Below are 18236 nucleotides of genomic sequence, written 5' to 3'. Positions count from 1 at the left end.
ACTGAACAACAATTCCCCAACATAATTATTATCTGTTAACAACTAGTCCAGAATTCTGCTCTCGGGGGTAATCACACTAATCATGTCAGGGAGTGCTTTCAATCGCAGCCATTGACTAGAAAGGTAGGGTCTCGTGGACACATTCCTGGTCAATGAGCCTTCAGGCCTGGGTTCTAATCTGGGAAAGGTAAGTGTATTTCAGATATATAACCATGCAGCTCTTTGTATTGTGCCTCATGTTCCATGGACTACTGCTATATTAAGAATGGTCAGTTTCATGCACTCCAATGCCTTGAACTCAGTATTACATAGCAAACAAAATATTAATTTTGACTATAATATATGCTCAATGGCAGCTGCGTTCACACATTAATCAAAGAAAAGTGTGACCATCCAGCAGTGTCTGCAATTTTTAAAAACTCTCATGTTATGTTATGTTATAGGTGTTTGTATAGCGCACGGCTGCCCCAGCCAAGGGGCGTCCCGACGCTAGCTGTCTGTATCCAAAGGAGACTGCTGAAGATGTAGACTGTAGGTGACACAACATAACTAACAGAAGAGGTGAGTTTTTATGGCTTTTCTGAAGGATAGAAGATCCTTCATCTCACGAATCTGGGCTGGGAGTCCATTCCAGAGCTTGGCCGCTAGGTATCTAAATGAGCGACCGCCCATTCGACTTAATTTAATGCGGGGAATAGTGGCCAGGTTCTGTCCCTCCGACCGTAAAGTGCGTCGAGGAACGTAGGATGAGAGGAGTGGACATAGCATGGGGGGGAAGCAAGTTTCAGAATTTTAAAAGCAAGGCATAAGGTTTTAAAATGGATCCTCTTTTCTACAGGGAGCCAATGTAGACTCTTGAGGGTAGTAGTGACAGATTTGTGACGCGGAAGACCTGTCAGAGCTGTTGCGGCGGCATTTTGAACTCGCTGTAGTCTGGCTTTCTCGGCTACGTTAGTTCCCAGCAGCAAGGAGCTAGCGTAGTCCAACCGCGAGAGAATTGCTGATTGTACCACCAATTGGCGGGTATGGTGGTCAAAGTATTTTAAAATAGGCCGTAGGTTTCGTAAAATACCAAAACATGTGGCAGCCACTTTTTTAGTATGATGGGTAAAGTTCAAGGCAGAGTCCACCCATACTCCTAAGTTTTTTACCACATTTTTGGGCACAGGTGGTTGATCCAGAGTCTCAGGCCACCAATTATTTCCCCAGGCTGTTGTATCTTTACCTAGCAGCAGGACCTCCGTCTTGCAGGCATTGAGTTGGAGGTAGTTTGATGACATCCAGCTGGTGATATCTGCGAGAGTCTGTTTAAAATTCTGCACACTCAGGCCGCTCTCGTCTTTTAGTGCTACCACCAGCTGGGTATCATCGGCGTAGGACACCAGTGAGAGCCCGCACTTCCTGGCTACCTCTGCCAGAGAAAGGACATAAACGTTGAACAGGGTGGGGCTGAGGGCAGACCCCTGAGGTACTCCCTGTTCAACGGGACATTCCTTGGAGAGATACGGTGGAATAGAGACCCTAAAAGATCTATCTGACAGGAAAGCCTTGAACCAGCTAAGAGCCATCTAATCATTGCCTAGTTTCAAATTGCCTTTAAAAAGTGCAGATATAAGTAGCTGGTACCCTAATTGCTATGTTTACCCTAAATGGCTAAGGGTATGCCCAGATGTGGATCCCTTGCTCGCTGTGCCACTGAATTCAAGCCAGCCTGGCTGATTAGGGGGGATACCCTGAAACCAGTGCCAGGATGCTTGTTTCTGGCTGACGGAGGACTTAGCCTGGCAGTTTGGACTGGACTATTTCAATGGGGAGCAGGGTCAAGACTGCTTTGCATATGGCTGGCTCCAAACTGGGGTGGCATGGTGAACAAATGAACAATTGATTTAACACGGATCTCTTGCCTAGGTTTGAGAGTTTGAAATGTTTCAGCATTCAGTCCATGATCTTGTTGTGTTTGCTATGTTTGCCCTAAGTGGCCAAGGGTATGCCCAGACGTGGGTCCCATGCTCGCTGTGCCACTTAATTCAAGCTAGCCAGGGTGATGAGGCGTGATACCCCGAAACCGGTCCCAGGATACTTGTTTCTGGTCCAGGGAGTACCTAGCCTGGCAATTCGGGCGGGACTGTTCCCATGGGGAGCAGGGTCAAGACTGATTTACATATGGCTGGCTCTAAACTAGCGTGGCATGGTGAGCAAAAGAATGATGGATTTAACCCAGATCTCTTGACTGGTGGTGAGTGTTTGAAAATTTTCAGCACTCAGTCCATCATCTTGCGTTTGCTATGTTCGCCCCAAGTGGCCAATGGTATGTCCATGCGAGGGCCCCTTGCTTGCTGTGCTATTGGATTCAAGCTAGACTGGCTCATGAGGGGAGATACCCCGGAAACAGTCTCTGGAGGCTTGTTTCCAGTCCAGGGAGGACCTGACCTGGCAGTTCGGGCTGGACTATTCCCATGGGGATTGGGTCAAGACTGCTTTGCATATGGGTGATTTGTGTACCTCGCCTACTTTGGAGATGGGGAAAAATAATGGAAATAATATAGGGGCAAATTAATGATTTACTATTGATTTCAGTGACCTACTTGTTTTTTCAAACCAGTATATATACGTTTCAGCACTTCGTCCATCATCTTGTGTTTGCTACCTTAATAACATCAATACAAAACCTATGGTTGTGAATGGAACCCAGTCACTTGAGGTTCATAATATATTCTGGACGTATCTACTTTGTTTTTATTCTTATTGCTTTTCTTGGCTAGTACTTCGGGATGCTTTTGTAAATATTTTATGCTATTTGACTCACTTTAAGTGTCTTAGAATGGCAACAGTACTACACTGTATTTATGTACAACACTAGGAAATTAGGCAGCGTAGCAGTGGCAACAGAGTCGGATGCATAGCCCAGAGCCCTTACACCACTGGACTGCGGGTGCTAGTATCCTGCATCATCCGTCCCAGCCCAACCTCTCCTTGCAGTTGATTGGGGGCGATGGGGAGTGCTCGTGAGGAGCCGCAGAGGCCAGAGATGGGCAGTTGGGGCCACATTTCAGGAGCCACCTGTGGAGCGGTCGTACCTGGAACAAGCTCGGAGTCTGGTGCAGCTCAGGGAGGAATATAGGCTGCTTGTTCATCAGGAGGCAAGGAAACTTTATAGGGCACGGCAGAGTAGAATAGTGATGATTGCTCAGACCTTTGCGTGCTACTTCAGCGCTCTTTATACTTCCAGCCTCTCTGAGGAGGTGGTGGAGGGTATGCAAGGTTTTGTGAGTGACCTCCCAGTGCCTTTAACTGAGTAGGGAAGCTAGGGATTCTCTTGAGGTCGTGATCACAGAGAGAAAAATTCCTGAAGCCCTAGCCCAAATCGAAAGTGGGAAGGTCCTTGGTCCCACTGGCTTCCCCCCGCTGTTTTTCAAAAGTGTTAAGAGTAGGGTGATCAAGCCTTTGCATTCTCTGTACTGTGAGGCTCAGATGAGGTGCGAACTTCCCCAGGACCCTGGATTTTCTGCAAGCGCAGATAGTGTTGTTTCAAAATCCCAGGAAGCCCCCAGAGAAGTGTGCCTTGTACAGGCCTATTCCTCTTCTAAATGTGGAAAGTAAACTTGCTAAAGTTTTGTTGAATTGCTTATCGCAGGTGATAGATGTCGTAGTGGCACATAATCCGGATTCATGCAGCATAGATCTATGCGTCACAATCTCTAGCGGCTCTTCGGCTGTCTGGCCAGGTGACTCCACATACAGAGGCTGGCACTTCTCTTTGCATTGGATGCTGAGAAGGCATTTGATTCCTGGGACTGGCTCTATCTGCAGGTTCTTCTTGACTGTATGGGCTTCGGCCCGTGTATCGGGCATGGGTGAGCCTCCTTCACCATGGGCCGACAGACAGGGTGTGGCTGAATGGCTTGCAGTCAGAGGAAAATAAATTGGGTAGGGGCACCTGACAGGGTTGCCCCTCTCTCTGTTGCTCTTTGCAGTGGCGATTGAGCTGCTGGCGAATTGGGTTCGGCGGGACATAGTGTTGCAGGATCTCCTCTGGGATGGTGACTGGGAGGATGTGATCTCCCTGTATGTGAACAATGTCCTGCTCTACCTAGCAAATGTGGATTGCTCCTTACCGAGTGTCATGGAGATCCTGCAAATCTTCAGTTTCTTCTTCAGCATAGCTATTAACTGGGGTAAGTCCAGAGCATACCCATTGTCCCGTTGGGCGCCTCAGGGCTACTGGTTCCAGCTGTTGGTATGGGCTGACCTTGGGTTCATTTACCTGGAAAATTACGTGACAGAAGACAATCTGTTTTATGATAAAAATACAGGACGGATATTGCAGGAACTTCCACAGGGATGTGGAACACTTGTGTCACCTCCCTCTGCCCCTGCTGGGCAGGGTAGCCTTGTATAAGATGATCTATCTTCTTTTATTTGGTGCAGAATTCATTTTTAGAGATCCCCGATCATTTCTTATGAAGGGTGGAGGCAGAGGTTAGGGAAATTTCCTGGGATGGTGGTGCCTGAGGATCACTCTTAGAACACTGACGAGGAGTCAGTCGGAAGGGGGCATTGCCCTGCTGGATCTATAACTGTACTACTGGGCCGCTCACCTGCTGTTGGTCAATAACTGAACCTTTGCGCATCAGAGGGAGTCAGCCCTGATGGCCTACAGGTGGCCGCTGGAGACCCATGGGATCACACGGTGAATCTACGGGGCATGGACAGTAACCACCCTCCTGAAACTGACCGTCTTGGTGGTTTGAGCTTGTGACACACAGGCTGGAATGGGCGGGTTGTTTGACACTGGAGACACCACTGTGGGACACGGGTACGATGGCGGGGCCGCAAAGGGTGTCGGGCCACCGGTGCTGATATATGATCGGCATCTTCAAAGTGGGTGATCTCTGGAGAGGCAAAGGGTGGCTGACGCTCATGGACGTTCAAATCCAGAATGAAATGCCTTTGGGGTGGACTGGGAAGGGGGGGGTCATTTTTATGATATCTACTGATTAGGTCCATCTTGACTCGGCGGATCCCCTGCCCTTACGATATAGAGGACAAAAGCCCATTGGAGTATCAGGCACTGGTCACCCGCTATGCAGGCATGCTATATTGCGCAGATGTATTCCACACTTCTCAGCAACAGCCAGGCCTGTTACAGAGGCTGCAACCCCCACTCAGAGGACAATGAGTGGGGGTATATTGTAAATGCCCCATGAAGGTTGCTATCCGGATGGGGTTCTGGCTCATTCATTTGAAGCTTCTACACCAGGCATACTATGCGCGTACTCAGCTCTGCGTTAAGGAGAATGAGTGACACGAACTGCTGCCCGAGGGGCTGTGGACAGTAAGAAACACTGCTCCATACACTCTGCCGTTTTTCCAGAGTGAGGGCCTTCTGGGATGGAATCCTCGACTTTCTGAACTGAGTGTTAACTGCCTTTAATCTGATTTCAGGCTGACTCTGTGACTTGCCGTTTCATATGTATCTGTGTGCTGCAGCAAGCTGGGGGTTTGGTTGCTCCATGTATCATTTTACATACTGTTTGCTTGTGAGAAAATACAATAAAAAGATTTTTTTAAACACTGGGAAATGTAGGTTTGTACTTTATTAACACTCACATCTTTGTAAGCCACACATCTTCTGTTTGTGGATTTCACACCACCCACCTATCAGCTGACATAGAAATGCTTCACAGCATTATTACACAGTGAATATTTTACCCCAAACACATTGGCTAGGTACAACTTTCAAAAATGTTTCTTCCTTTAAAAAAGAAAGAGAAACCACTGTGTAATATATAATCAAATCCCTCCATTTCTATTCAACGGCACAGATGCGAGATGAAGCAGAGTTATTTTGTAAATTTGCCCCAGTTGTTAAAGGTATTTTGATGGGTATGGCCTCATTCTTTTCTTCTTGTAACATGTCCTCTTTTTGCACTTTTTCTTCTGGGGAATTTGGGAAATTCTGCTTTTCTCTAGACTTCTGCTCTTCTAGGCATATATCTTCTGTTTTTACTTCGTCGTTCAATATCTCTTCTTTGGGAAGTATAACTTGTTCCAAAGACTCTACCAACGCTTCTCTCAGTTCGTCATCAGAGTCTTCAAAATTTCTGAAGAAAAGAACAATGATAATCAAAGCAGTTAAAACTGAACTACTCTTACCAAAATACCAAAAATCCTTTGTAAAAGGATTTTGCAACCATTGTTTTAAAATATTATGTTATCAATTCGGTTATATATTTGAGATTTTGTAAGTTTAGTTTAAATAAGAAGGGGTCAAACTCTGTATTATTAAGGATGATGTTGATTCCAATAGCTATATTACAATTCAATACCATAAAGAAAAAAAATAACATAACTTGATAGAACTGTACAGAACAATAGATTGACTGATAGTTCTATGTATGGTAATGCATGAATTTGTAAATGGGATTTTAGTATAACAAGTCACCGTCATAAAATATATAATTATCTTGATTGACTAGACTATTAACTTACATTAACAAAATATTACAAAATCAGCTTAACATAGGAGATAATGCGATGATATAGGTCAGAAGGAACATTGAATTTATTTTGAAAAATGTTTTCAGAATTAAGGCACCTCTCACAAGAGCTAGCTTTCATACAATCCCTCTCTCACTCCAAATTATACATGTTCAAATAAATTGGATGTTAAGGTTATCAGTGACAGAGGAAGGTTAACGCTAAGATAATATGCTCCATTTTCTAAAAAAAACTTGATAATATTTCAGTAATTTGTGTATAAAGATATATTTTGTAGTAGTAATGCTAATGTAAGAGCGAAGCATTGAACCAACTAGCACCAATCATAGCTAATGAGAATAATTAAAATCCATGATTATCTCAATTTCCAGAAAAACAAGTGGATTGGAGGATGGTAAGGTAAAGTACGCTGCAAAGGAAGATTCTTGCTACTGAAAAAGTATCAGCCGCAGTGCCGTCCTTTGGAAATGTTGTTATGAAAAATGTAGATTTTCCCGTGATAGCTGGCAGGAAATTCATTAATTCTTTCAAATTCCTATCATCTCATGTCACCTTTGGTGACATTTCTTTTGTGGTGAAAAGGTAGAATATGCTGGTCTTGTCAAAATAAGCAATGACAATTTACTACCTATTTGTGATTTTTTGCCTTAGCATAAAGGGCACCTGTTTCTGTGCTCATCTAAGCAGAATCTTAATAAAGGTTTTCTGTGAGACCAAAAATCAAACAAACAAAACAGGTGCTAGGCACAAAACTGAGCAAGTCTTCTCAAGAAACAGAAATTGCTAATGTCCATTCTGTTGCCTCACATGTACACATAGTAATTTTATGTGGTACATGACTTTAGGGCTTTCCCCACCAATTTTCTTTTTTAAAATGATATTCGAGTTGGTTATGTTATGCTCTCTTGGTATAGCGCAACAAATCATCCCTGAAGAAATATCTTGGCGCTTCTGCTGAAGTATAAGACTAGTGAAAAACTGACTAAAACAGACAGGTTTTTAGGAATTTTTTTAACGTACCCAGCTCTCTGCATAAGCAAATTGTTAGGGGAAGTTTATCGCAATAGAATGGGGCCTGGTAGGAAAAAGACCTCCGTCCAAATCTGGAGGTACACGTTTGTGGAATTTGAAGAAGGGCTTGTCTGTGGATCTCTGCCCTCGAGTCGTGTGATAATAACTGTTTCTAGTTTGTAGGTAGTACCATAGATGATGTAATTTGTTACGTCAATTAAAATGTGATCAGTGATGTCACCAATGATGTAATTTAACGTGTAATGAGTGATATAACACGTGAAGTCTTAAGCTGTGAGTGACAGGGTGCAAGTTATAATTAGTTCACAGAAGTTTATTTGGCAAATTTCAGTGTTTTTGAGGTTTTGCTTTGTAACTGTAACTGCATTTTAACAGGTTTTTTTGTGTGGATTTCTGGAGTGTTTTTTAATGTATGTTACAATCTTATTACCAAGCCTAACTCTAATGTCACTTTGACATTTGGTTTTTGAGTGAGTTTCTTTGTTTTTTTTATTATATCCTAAACTCAATATTTTTTGGGATCTCACCTCTGTTTATGGCTAATGTCAAGCGAAGCCCTCTGCCCAACTCTCCAAGGTGGCCAACCCTCAGCAGGCGTCCAAACCCTGCTGTGCACGTCCTTTGCCATGAGCAGCAGGAGTTGGCCACAGTGACCGGCCCCTGGCCAGATACTTCACCATACATTCTGTGGGTGACCAGCCACTGGTTCACATTGCCTTTGCCCATGCACTGCAGGGGTTGGCTACTGGGCTTCTCCAGACGATGGTGCCACGGGAATATCAGCTGTTATAATACACTTCATTAATAATGCATGCCTTTACCATGGATGTTTACAACACATTGTTGTCAACATTATGTTGTTTTACAACGTGGTATTTTGAAGCACATTATGTGTTCTAACAGCTGATATTTTATATATGATTAAATGTGTACATAAACATATATATAGCGAGAGAGAGATTGTTAAAGAGCCCACCCATACCCCTTTTTATAAAAATATACATACACACACATATATATTCTCCCTTAAAAACCCTATGTCCCTTTACCTCTACGTGCCACTGAATCCTAAAAGTCTCTTACCTCCCTATATCTCTACCAAACCCTGAATCCCTAAAAAAACCTTACCCATTACATCTACCTGCACTTGAACCCTAAAAATCTCGTATTACCTTTACCTCTACACACCCTTGACCGCTAAAAACCCTTCCTCCCTTTACTTCTACCTGGCCATCAAATGTAAAAGACACATCCTTTTACCTCTACCTGCCCCTAACCCTTAAATCCCTTTACATCTACAAACTCCTGGACCATAAAAACTCCTTACCCCATTTACCTCGACCTGCCCTGAACCCTAACACCTCTTACCCTCTCTATCTGTACCCACCCCGAATCTTTAAAAAGTCTACCCTTCCTTACCCTCTACTGATCACAAACCCCTAATTAAAACCTTACCCCCATTTACACGTACCTATCCCTTAACCATTCCTTACCCTTTCTTTTTATGACATTAAAAATGTCATTTCAAAAAAACACTTGCCTGCATTGTAAAGTACTGCATCATAAACAGGCCAAAAAAGGCTTGTGTGGTACTTACCTGCATTCTACTGACCTACGTTGTACCAATCATGTTAGTAAAAACTGTGTGGTAAACAGTACATACCTGTCACAGTGTACTGCAGACTTCCTTCCCTGGTGCCAGCCCTCAGTACAAGAACCGGTACTGTGGATCCTGCACCATGGTATGGAAGCTTTTATGGAGCTGCAGCACCATGGTAGGGATGCTTGCTCTGGCAGGACCACAGTAAGTCTGTGAAATGACACGGGAGCCTCACTGTTGTACTGCAGATCCCCTCATTCTTTTTTTAATCAACAGGAGTCCATTTGGGCTACACCCTTTCTCAACTTTTTTTCAGGAGTTGGGGACTGAGTCCTAAGTCCTATAATAGTGGGCACAACATATGATCCCAATGTTGCGCCAGCCAATTATATTTAGCATATTGACATGTGGCTAAACGAATCTTGGCGACTGCTGAAGCTAAGCAGAATAAACGGTCAATTAATCTAGCTGGTGAACTGTTTTTGAGTTGGTTGAGTTAGAGAAAAAGCATACGTTTGAGAGGCAGTTGCTTCAAGATAAATTACAGAATGGTATGCAAGCTATGGTGAGTTGAGCAAAGTGCAAGATGGGTTACAGGACAAAGAAAATGTGTTGTACACTCTACAGAAACAGATCAAGAAGCAAGATGAATATTTTGCATTTTTGAAGGCTGAATGTGATAATGCTGTTAAGTAGGACAAGCAAATATTAGAATTGAAGCAGCACTTTGCCATATTTCAGAATGAGTGTGTTCAGCAAGCAATGTTATGGGTCAAACTGAGGGCCACAGTACGCCATTGTGATCTATTTAATGGTGAAATGGTGAGGAGGCTGAGTGTCCATGTTCCTCGTGCATCCGAAGAGTGTTTTTCACGAGTTGCTGTGCAAAGGAGGAGAGAAACTGAAGTGAGCTGGCATTAGTCGCTAGGTGTCAGCACCCTCTGGTTGGATCGGTTTCATTTTGGACAACATTTTGCTTTGAAATGTTGGTATTGATTAGGTGATATATATACTGAACGTAGCACTTGATATCTTGTGTAACCTGATTATTTGTGCTGCAAGTGCATACTTCCAAGAAAATATTTAAACTTTAAAAATAACTGTCTTGCAGGAGCACCTCATTGGTGAACATCTTTGTTGATAGAATAACTTTTCTGTGCTTCAAATACTCATAGCCATATGTTGCGGCCTTACATGTCATCATCATCAGATCTTGGCTCAAGTCTCTCTTCATCCAAATCAATCTCAGAAGACATATCTGCTTCATCCTCCTCCTCCTCCACATAGTCTTTTGGATACAATGGCAATAGTGTCCCCCCTGCAAGACAGTGGAGTCTGTTAAAAAGGATACTTAAATGATATCACATTTCATGCCCATATTGCTAAGGTTACAAATGAATTTTTATATACTAATAGCTATCTTTATGAAATATTATTTAGTAATCCAATATAAAGCATTTATGCAGTTGTGCAGAGCGTAATATGTTACATATACTAATGTAGAAAGTGGGGAGGGTTTACCAAATGCAAAAAGCCCTCCCTAAAATGCTGAGCAATACACACACAATAGGTCCACTTACACACTACATCGTACTATCAATCATCCCTATGAAAACTGTGCAAAAAAACATATGGATGTCATATATATATATTAAATAAGCATTGGCATAGCCAATAGGTCTCGCCTTTGGGACCTTATAAGTGTTTAGCCAGGCAAATGTTGGTGTTGTTTCATCAAGGATATGGTGCTGCATAACTAAATACTTATACGATCCCAAGCGCGAGACCTATTGGCTATGCCAATGCTTGTTTGGACGTGGCAGCATTATTAAGCATTTTCTTCACCGGTTAGACTTCAATTTTAGAGCATTAAATTGGAGTTAGCAAAACCGGTAACTACCGTGGACTTGCAGCACATTCTAATGACTCAATATCGCCCCATTTAGAAGTACAGCCGAGAGCAGATAATTTGTATCCTTAGGAGCAGAGAAATGTTCAGGGACTCCAGGGGCGCACCAGTAATTACTTTAAGTGCTAAGACCTGGTGTTGTTTGTGATCTCTTAGCCACAGAACCGACGGCAGATGCTTGTACGCCCGAACAGTCACATATGGGGTCCTCAGTAGACTTACTATGGAAAATATGACGCCTCCAAGTGGTATATCCAAAGGTACGGTGGCAGTTTTCCAATAAAGTACTGGGAATATGGAGTTACTCAAAGATTTGTAATGCATAATGACAATTTCAGATCGATTACGATATTAATGGTATTAAGTGCTAAATGTGAGTCTCCCTAACCTGAATGGTTGTCCCCATAACCTGCGTATTCTTCTGCTAATGCCCCTTTAACTATAATAGTTAATACGCTTGAGAAGTCAGAACACTACAATGATCCTTCAACTGTGCTACCACTCTGGAGATGAAGACAGATTTCCTTGTGCTGTACTCCCACACCACAACTCGGGACTACAAGCGAGATGTACATCAAAAGAAAAGCAATGTTCAGATGATGGAATAAATCGACTGTAGCTAAGTGTGGCCCTTGAGCATCAGCTTCTGATGCACATCAGTATGTTGCAAGGATTCTCCACAGAGTTTGTGCACGACACACAGCCAGCATCACTCTAGGTTCTACAAGGTTATCCGCTATACGTGAACATCAGAGTGATTCGCCTGCATGCCCTGGTTGCTTGTTGTGATGCTATTCCCAAGCATACTGAAGCTGTGGCATTGACTTTATCTTTTCCAAAACCCTTTACAACTCCAAGTCAGATTACAGTATTCCCAAGCCATAACAGCTCCACACTACATTTTCATGGATGTTAAAATGATGCTGGATTTTACATCACAATAAGACCTACTTGCACTACATAGGTGCAGAGTACATCAAATGGAAGGTATAAAATATCCATAAATACTGTACGTTGATGTACAACTGTAAACTTACTACCACCTTCACTCTAATTCCAGATTCACTGTCTTGACATGGCACTACTGCACATCTTTATGACCACCTTCTGTATATATCTTTGGTATTGAAGACATTGCTGTAGCTTTGCTTTTTTATCTCAAGTCCTCCAAAGGACTTTGCGACTCAGCTGGCTAAAAAACCACCCAAGCCTTTCAAGAATGGACACTAAGATTTTTGACAATTTCCGCTTAACGTGGTTGAGGGGGGAGAAACAAGCATATCCTTGATCTAGCTGGTGGCCTATTTAGTGTAGTCTGAGTGCGACTAAATTAGGTAGGACTGTTTTTATGGATATCGCCTCATTCTGAAGTAGTTTCATATTTTGCCATTTACCACAACCAGAACCAAAAGAAATGTGGACATTCATTAGCCATACATTTTAGCATACTAGGCATTGGTTCACTGAACCGGCAAAGAGACAACGTCATTAGGCCAGAACGATCGGAACAATAGTTTTAGCCTGCCATGTTTTTACTTATCGCTCATCAACTTGCCCAAGTTTCAAGTTTCAAGTTTAAAATTTGTATAGCGCACTACTCACCCAGAGGGTCTCAAGGCGCTTGAGGGAGGGGTGGGGGTACTTTACTTATCGAATATCCAAGTTTTTAGTTGTTTTCTGAAGGAGAGGTGGTTCTGTGTAAGGCGGAGGTGGGTGGGGAGAGAATTCCAGGTCTTGGCCGCTAAGTAGGAGAATAATCTTCCCCCCATGGTGGATCTTTGGATGCGTGGGATTGCGGCGAGGGCTTGATTGGACGATCGTAGTTGGCGGGTTGGGGTGTAAAAGGACAGGCGCGTGTTGAGGAATTCGGGTCCTAGGTCGTAGAGGGCTTTGTGTGCGTGGGTGAGGAGACGGAACGTTATTCTCTTGTTGACGGGGAGCCAGTGGAGGTCTTTCAGGTGACCGGAAATGTGGTCTTGGCGGGGGATGTCTAGGATGAGTCTGGCTGAGGCGTTTTGGATGCGTTGGAGTTTTTTCTGTAGTTTGGCTGTGGTTCCGGCGTAAAGGGTGTTTCCGTAGTCCAGTCGGCTTGTGACCAGTGCATGAGTGACCGTCTTTCTTGTTTCGATAGGGATCCAACGGAAGATTTTTTTGAGCATACGTAGGATGTTGAAGCATGATGATGAGACGGCGTTGACTTGTCTGGTCATCGAGAGGGAGGAGTCCAGGATGAAGCCCAGGTTACGTGCGTGGTCCGTTGGTATGGGTGCGTTTCCCAGGGCCGGTGGCCACCATGAGTCGTCCCAGGCGGAGGGGGATGATCCTAAGATGAGGACTTCCATTTTGTCCGAGTTCAGCTTTAAACGGCTGTTCTTCATCCACTCGGCTACTTCTTTCATCCCTTCGTGTAGGTTGGTTTTGGCGATGTTTGGGTCTTTGGTGAGGGAGAGGATCAACTGGGTGTCGTCTGCGTAGGAGATGATGTTGAGGTTGTGTTGGCGCGCGATGGATGCGAGGGGACTCATGTATCATTGAAGAGGGTGGGACTGAGTGATGATCCTTGTGGTACACCGCAGATGACTTCGGTGGCCTCTGATCTAAAAGGGGGGAGGCGGACTCTCTGGGTTCTTCCGGCGAGGAATGAGACGATCCAGGTCAATACTTTTCCTTGTATTCCGACGTTGCTGAGGCGTTGTATAAGGGTGCTATGACAGACTGTGTCGAAGGCTGCGGAGAGGTCAAGTAGGATGAGGGCGACTGTTTCTCCATTGTCCAGTAGGGTTCGAATGTCGTCTGTTGCTGCGATGAGGGCGGTCTCGGTGCTGTGTTTGGCTCGGAAGCCGGACTGTGAAGGGTCGAGGAATTTGTTGGATTCGAGGAAGGCGGCGAGCTGACTGTTGACGGCTTTCTCAATGACTTTGGCAGGGAATGGGAGGAGCGAAATGGGGCGGTAGTTTTTAAGTTCGGTGGGGTCTGCTGTGGGTTTTTTCAGGAGGGCACTGAGTTCGGCATGTTTCCAGCTTTCCGGGAAGGTAGCGGAGTTGAGGGAGCAGTTGATGACGTCTCGGAGATGGGGTGCGATAATGGAGTCTGCTTTGTTGAAAATGTGGTGGGGACATGGGTCGGTTGGTGATCCTGAGTGGATGGAGTTCATCAGGCGGATGGTGCCTTCAGTGGTGATTGGGTTCCAGGTGCAAAGGTTGTTGGAGGGGGGTTTTAGTTTGAAGGTGGGTGGGGTGGACTGGTCACCAAAGCTGTTATGTATGTCAGCGATTTTGTTGTGGAAGAATGAGGATAGGGAGTTGCAGAGGTCTTGGGAGGGAGTGATGTCGTTGGTGCCGGCGGTGGGGTTGGTGAACTCTTTGACGATGTTGAATAGTTCTTTGCTGTTGTGGGCGTAGTTATCCAATGTGGGATCAGAACTTTGAAATTTTATATATTTAAGAAATTCGAGGCTCCCTAGACATTAAATGTCATCTCTTTGTCCTGAATGTCATTCTGCACTGTAGTAGTGGAAGGGGAATGCCTCCATCCCAAACAATTATCAGTCAACGAATACCTGCTTATTTATTTTGAAAGTTTTATATAGCGCAAACAAGATCTTTGCAGATATCAGAGCACTTTACAAAAACAGGGGGTAAGGAAACAAGGGGGTGATTAACAGACTTTTGAGCAAAGAATAGTTGTAGGTAAAAAATGAATAGCAAAATAGGGTAGGTACATGGGGGAGCATAATAATCAACTAAAACCAATGATACAAATCGACAATCAGACAAACAATAGTGCAGATAGGTGCAGAGTCTCAAATAGATCCAAAGTACAAGTTCAGGTGAATTTAGTCATGAGGATAGCTTTTACTTCTTTCTTAAAGAATGTAGTGGAGGAGATAAGTCTGGTTTCTGGAGGGAGTGAGTTCCAGATCCTGGGTGCCATTCCTGAAAAGGAGCGTTTATATGTTTTAACCTTCCGGAATCTACGAGGTTTCAGAAGAAGATTCTTTGTGCTTCTAGTGGTTCTTGTGCCACCAGATATTGTCAGCTTCTGAGTGAGGTAGCCGGGTGAGTTGTAGTGTAAAGCTCTGTGCGTCATGCAGGCAATTTTCAGGTGTATTCTGGCTTCAAAAGGTAGCCAGTTCAGGGATTTTAGGTCAGGGGAAACATGTGAGTGTTTTTTTGATCCAGTGATGAGTCTCGCTGCAGCGTTCAAAGAGGCTCTCAGGGGTGCAGTTGTAGATAGAGGGAGTCCGCAAAGGGCGACGCTACCGTAGTCTAAGCGAGGAATGACTAGGGCTTGTACTGCAGATTGGAAGTCCTTGGCTGGTAGGAAGGGTTTAAGTTTCCTCAGGGTATTGATTTGGAAATTTGCTTCCTTAGTTGCCTTGCTGATATGCTGCTGCATGTTGAGGTTGGCGTCAAGTGTAATGCCTAGGGATTTCGCTGAGTCCACGATGGTAGGTTGGACATTGAGTGCAGTTAGGTGCTTAAGCCAAGTTTGAGTGGTGGAGATTTTCACGGGAGGTGAGATCAGAAGGAACTCAGTTTTCAGAGCATTGAGTTTGAGGTGATTATCGGCAAGCCATGATTGGGTGTTTCTGAGAGTTGAGTTCAGAAGTTTGATGTCTTTGGGGGATTGTGATTTGAGATATAGTTGGGTGTCGTCGGCGTACATGTGAAAGTGTACATTAGATGCTTGTAACAAGGTGGTGAGAGGTTCCATGACCAGATTGAACAATGTTGGGGATAGAGAAGATCCTTGTGGGACGCCTAATGTTACAGGCACTGGTGGGGACATCAAGTTGTTGCTCTTGAATTTCTGAGACCTGTTATGCAGAAAGGAGGTGAACCATTTGAGAACAGTCCCAGATAGACCCATTTTGGTGTGTAACAGCTCGAGTAAGTTCATGTGTTTGACAGTGTCAAATGCTGAGGAGAGGTCAAGAAGGATGAGGAGGCAGGTATCATTTTGATCTAGGATTTGGAGTGCGTCATCAATTATGTGTGTCATAGCAGTTTCAGTACTGTGCCCTGCTCGGAAGCCTGATTATGAGGGTTGAGGAGGTCTAACTGATCAATGTGTTTTGTCAATTGGAGTTGTATGCATTTTTCCAACAGTTTTGCAAGGGTGGGAATATCGGTAATAGGACGGCAATTGTTTAGGTCAGTAGGGTCAGCTGTTGGTTTCTTGAGTATAGGTGTAACTTGTCCAATTTTGAGGGAGTCGGGGATGAGTCCTTGTTGAAGTGAACTGTTAACACTGGTATTCTTGCTTCTCTAGAGGACATTCAGCTTAATTATTCCTGGTCACTTGTTACTGTTCTGGACCTCGAGGGTAGTGCTACTGCAAAAATAATCTGGACAAGTGATGTGCGTCACTAAAGTCATCACTTAGTCTTCAGAGAACCAGCTTATCTCAGAGATCTGAAATTTCGGAGTCAAGTTCTGTGGTCAATAATATCAGTCCAAACACAATTTCCAAGATGCTCTGTATGAGTGAAAGTTGGCTACTACCTATGGTGGTGCTAACCCAAAATTTTTATTATTTACCAAATTATTATTTTTTAAATACAATGTGCAGAATTTACATTGAAGAATGAAGTATGTTTAATGAATGTGTATTGCATCCTCTCCAAGTCTTTGCTTTGCATTCTGGAACTTGTAGTTATATTCATCCCACAATAACATCTATACTGGAATGTCCAAGACACAAAAAAAGCCTAGACGAGCCACTCGTGCAAAGACATTGAATAATTGAGAGCTCAGGAACATACTAAGGCTGTATAATTTTTTTTAGCTGGAAGGTTTTTAAGTAGAGTTTAAAAAATTGTTTTACAGTGCAGTAGATATTTTATGTATCTGAGCTTTATTCTATTTTGGTATTGGAAAAGAACATATACAATGCGCTACATTGATGTTATAAATGAAAAGTCCGAAATAAATGAAATTGACTGCTACACCAGCATTACAGGCATAAACCTAGGCAGCGCCTCTTCTCGACACTTTCATGGAGGTTACCTGATGGACCCATCAAAGTTTACTGGTGAACTACAAACTGTATGGAAAGGCTTCGCATCATAAAGCTTTTCAGATGAGGCCTGCACCAGTATCCACATAAGCATCTGCATTAATATCATGGTTCCACATTTCAACCCACTGCAAACGTCTCATTACATGTAACAGTATATTGGTGTATTTCAAGGCTGACCTTCCTATGGATTCCTCTGGCACATTTGCAACCACGTACAGTCACGATGGAGAGGGCTTTGAGGTACTGATTAATGCACTTCATTTTTACTAACCCCGTACTTAACTAGGAATCTACTTTATTAGAGTGCCCTTCTTCAACATAATTCGAATCCTCTGCATTGCTTACCCATCTGTGGTTGCCCCTAATATGATAATATAAAACAAAGGTGTGGTACAGTAATGAAGAATGGTGTACACCCATCTGATCTATAAAGCAAGTAGCCTTCAGAAACATGAATAATAATGGAATGTTATAGTTTAAGAAAATATGAGAGCCACAATACCTCAACCCACTTACCGGATTCACAAGCACACAAATATTGTACTCTTACGCATGCATACAAACCTACCTATTTAAGGCTAGGAGGGAAACATGGGGTAGGGAGCAACCAAGACCTCTAGGGAGAAAGCAAGAATAGGTGCACACACCCCCTAAGACAAATGGCTAAATGTTCGATAGACTTAATTTAGGATAGGGGAATTTACCAGTCTGCCCAGATTGAGAGTTTGCTGGAATTTTCCACATGCGGGGTTGGGAGAGGGAGGATCTGCTCTGCAGGAGCCGAGGAAGCCTTCCAATGTGGCATTAGCGTGTGGATAGAGGCAGCCTCTGAGCTGCATTGGAGTCGATGGGCGGCCACTCGGGTCTCATTTTGAGGTCCTCCATCAGGTCGTGGGAGCCACGGGAATGGATACAGGGATTTCCGCAGTTTGCCTCACACGAGTCATTCACCACATGTATGACACAGGTAAGTGACCGGGGAAGGGGTAGAAAATCGTACAGGTCTCCTCTGCCACATCTCGCATGCTTTAAAGCTGATACAACACATATAGGTACATCACTACCCAATGCATTTCGGACGGTCTGACGGAAAGGGATCTCAGGAACACAACACTCAGCAAGAGAGTGGAGAAACCAAAGAAGAAACCAACCTAGTTGTGAACATTTCAT

At 43.8% G+C, this 18236-nt stretch overlaps 1 protein-coding gene across 1 annotated transcript in view; it reads right to left on the bottom strand.

Annotated features, from left to right (window-relative positions):
* Positions 1 to 5783: 5783 nt before the first annotated feature.
* The window catches only part of LOC147698453 (uncharacterized), a 75518-nt gene continuing 63065 nt past the window's right edge, over positions 5784 to 18236 (bottom strand). The window contains exons 2-3 of the mRNA XM_086933445.1: positions 10328 to 10451; positions 5784 to 6104 (exon numbers count right to left, since the gene is read on the bottom strand). Of these exons, the coding sequence (XP_086789571.1) occupies positions 5810 to 6104; positions 10328 to 10451 (419 nt within the window). The 3' untranslated portion in view covers positions 5784 to 5809. The remainder of the gene's footprint in view (positions 6105 to 10327; positions 10452 to 18236) is intronic.

Source organism: Lissotriton vulgaris, chromosome 8 (assembly GCF_964263255.1).
Source record: "Lissotriton vulgaris chromosome 8, aLisVul1.2, whole genome shotgun sequence".
In the NCBI taxonomy this organism is placed as follows: Eukaryota; Metazoa; Chordata; class Amphibia; order Caudata; family Salamandridae; genus Lissotriton; species Lissotriton vulgaris.
Note: the sequence above shows the minus strand (reverse complement) of the source record. Positions and strands in the feature narration are given on the sequence as shown.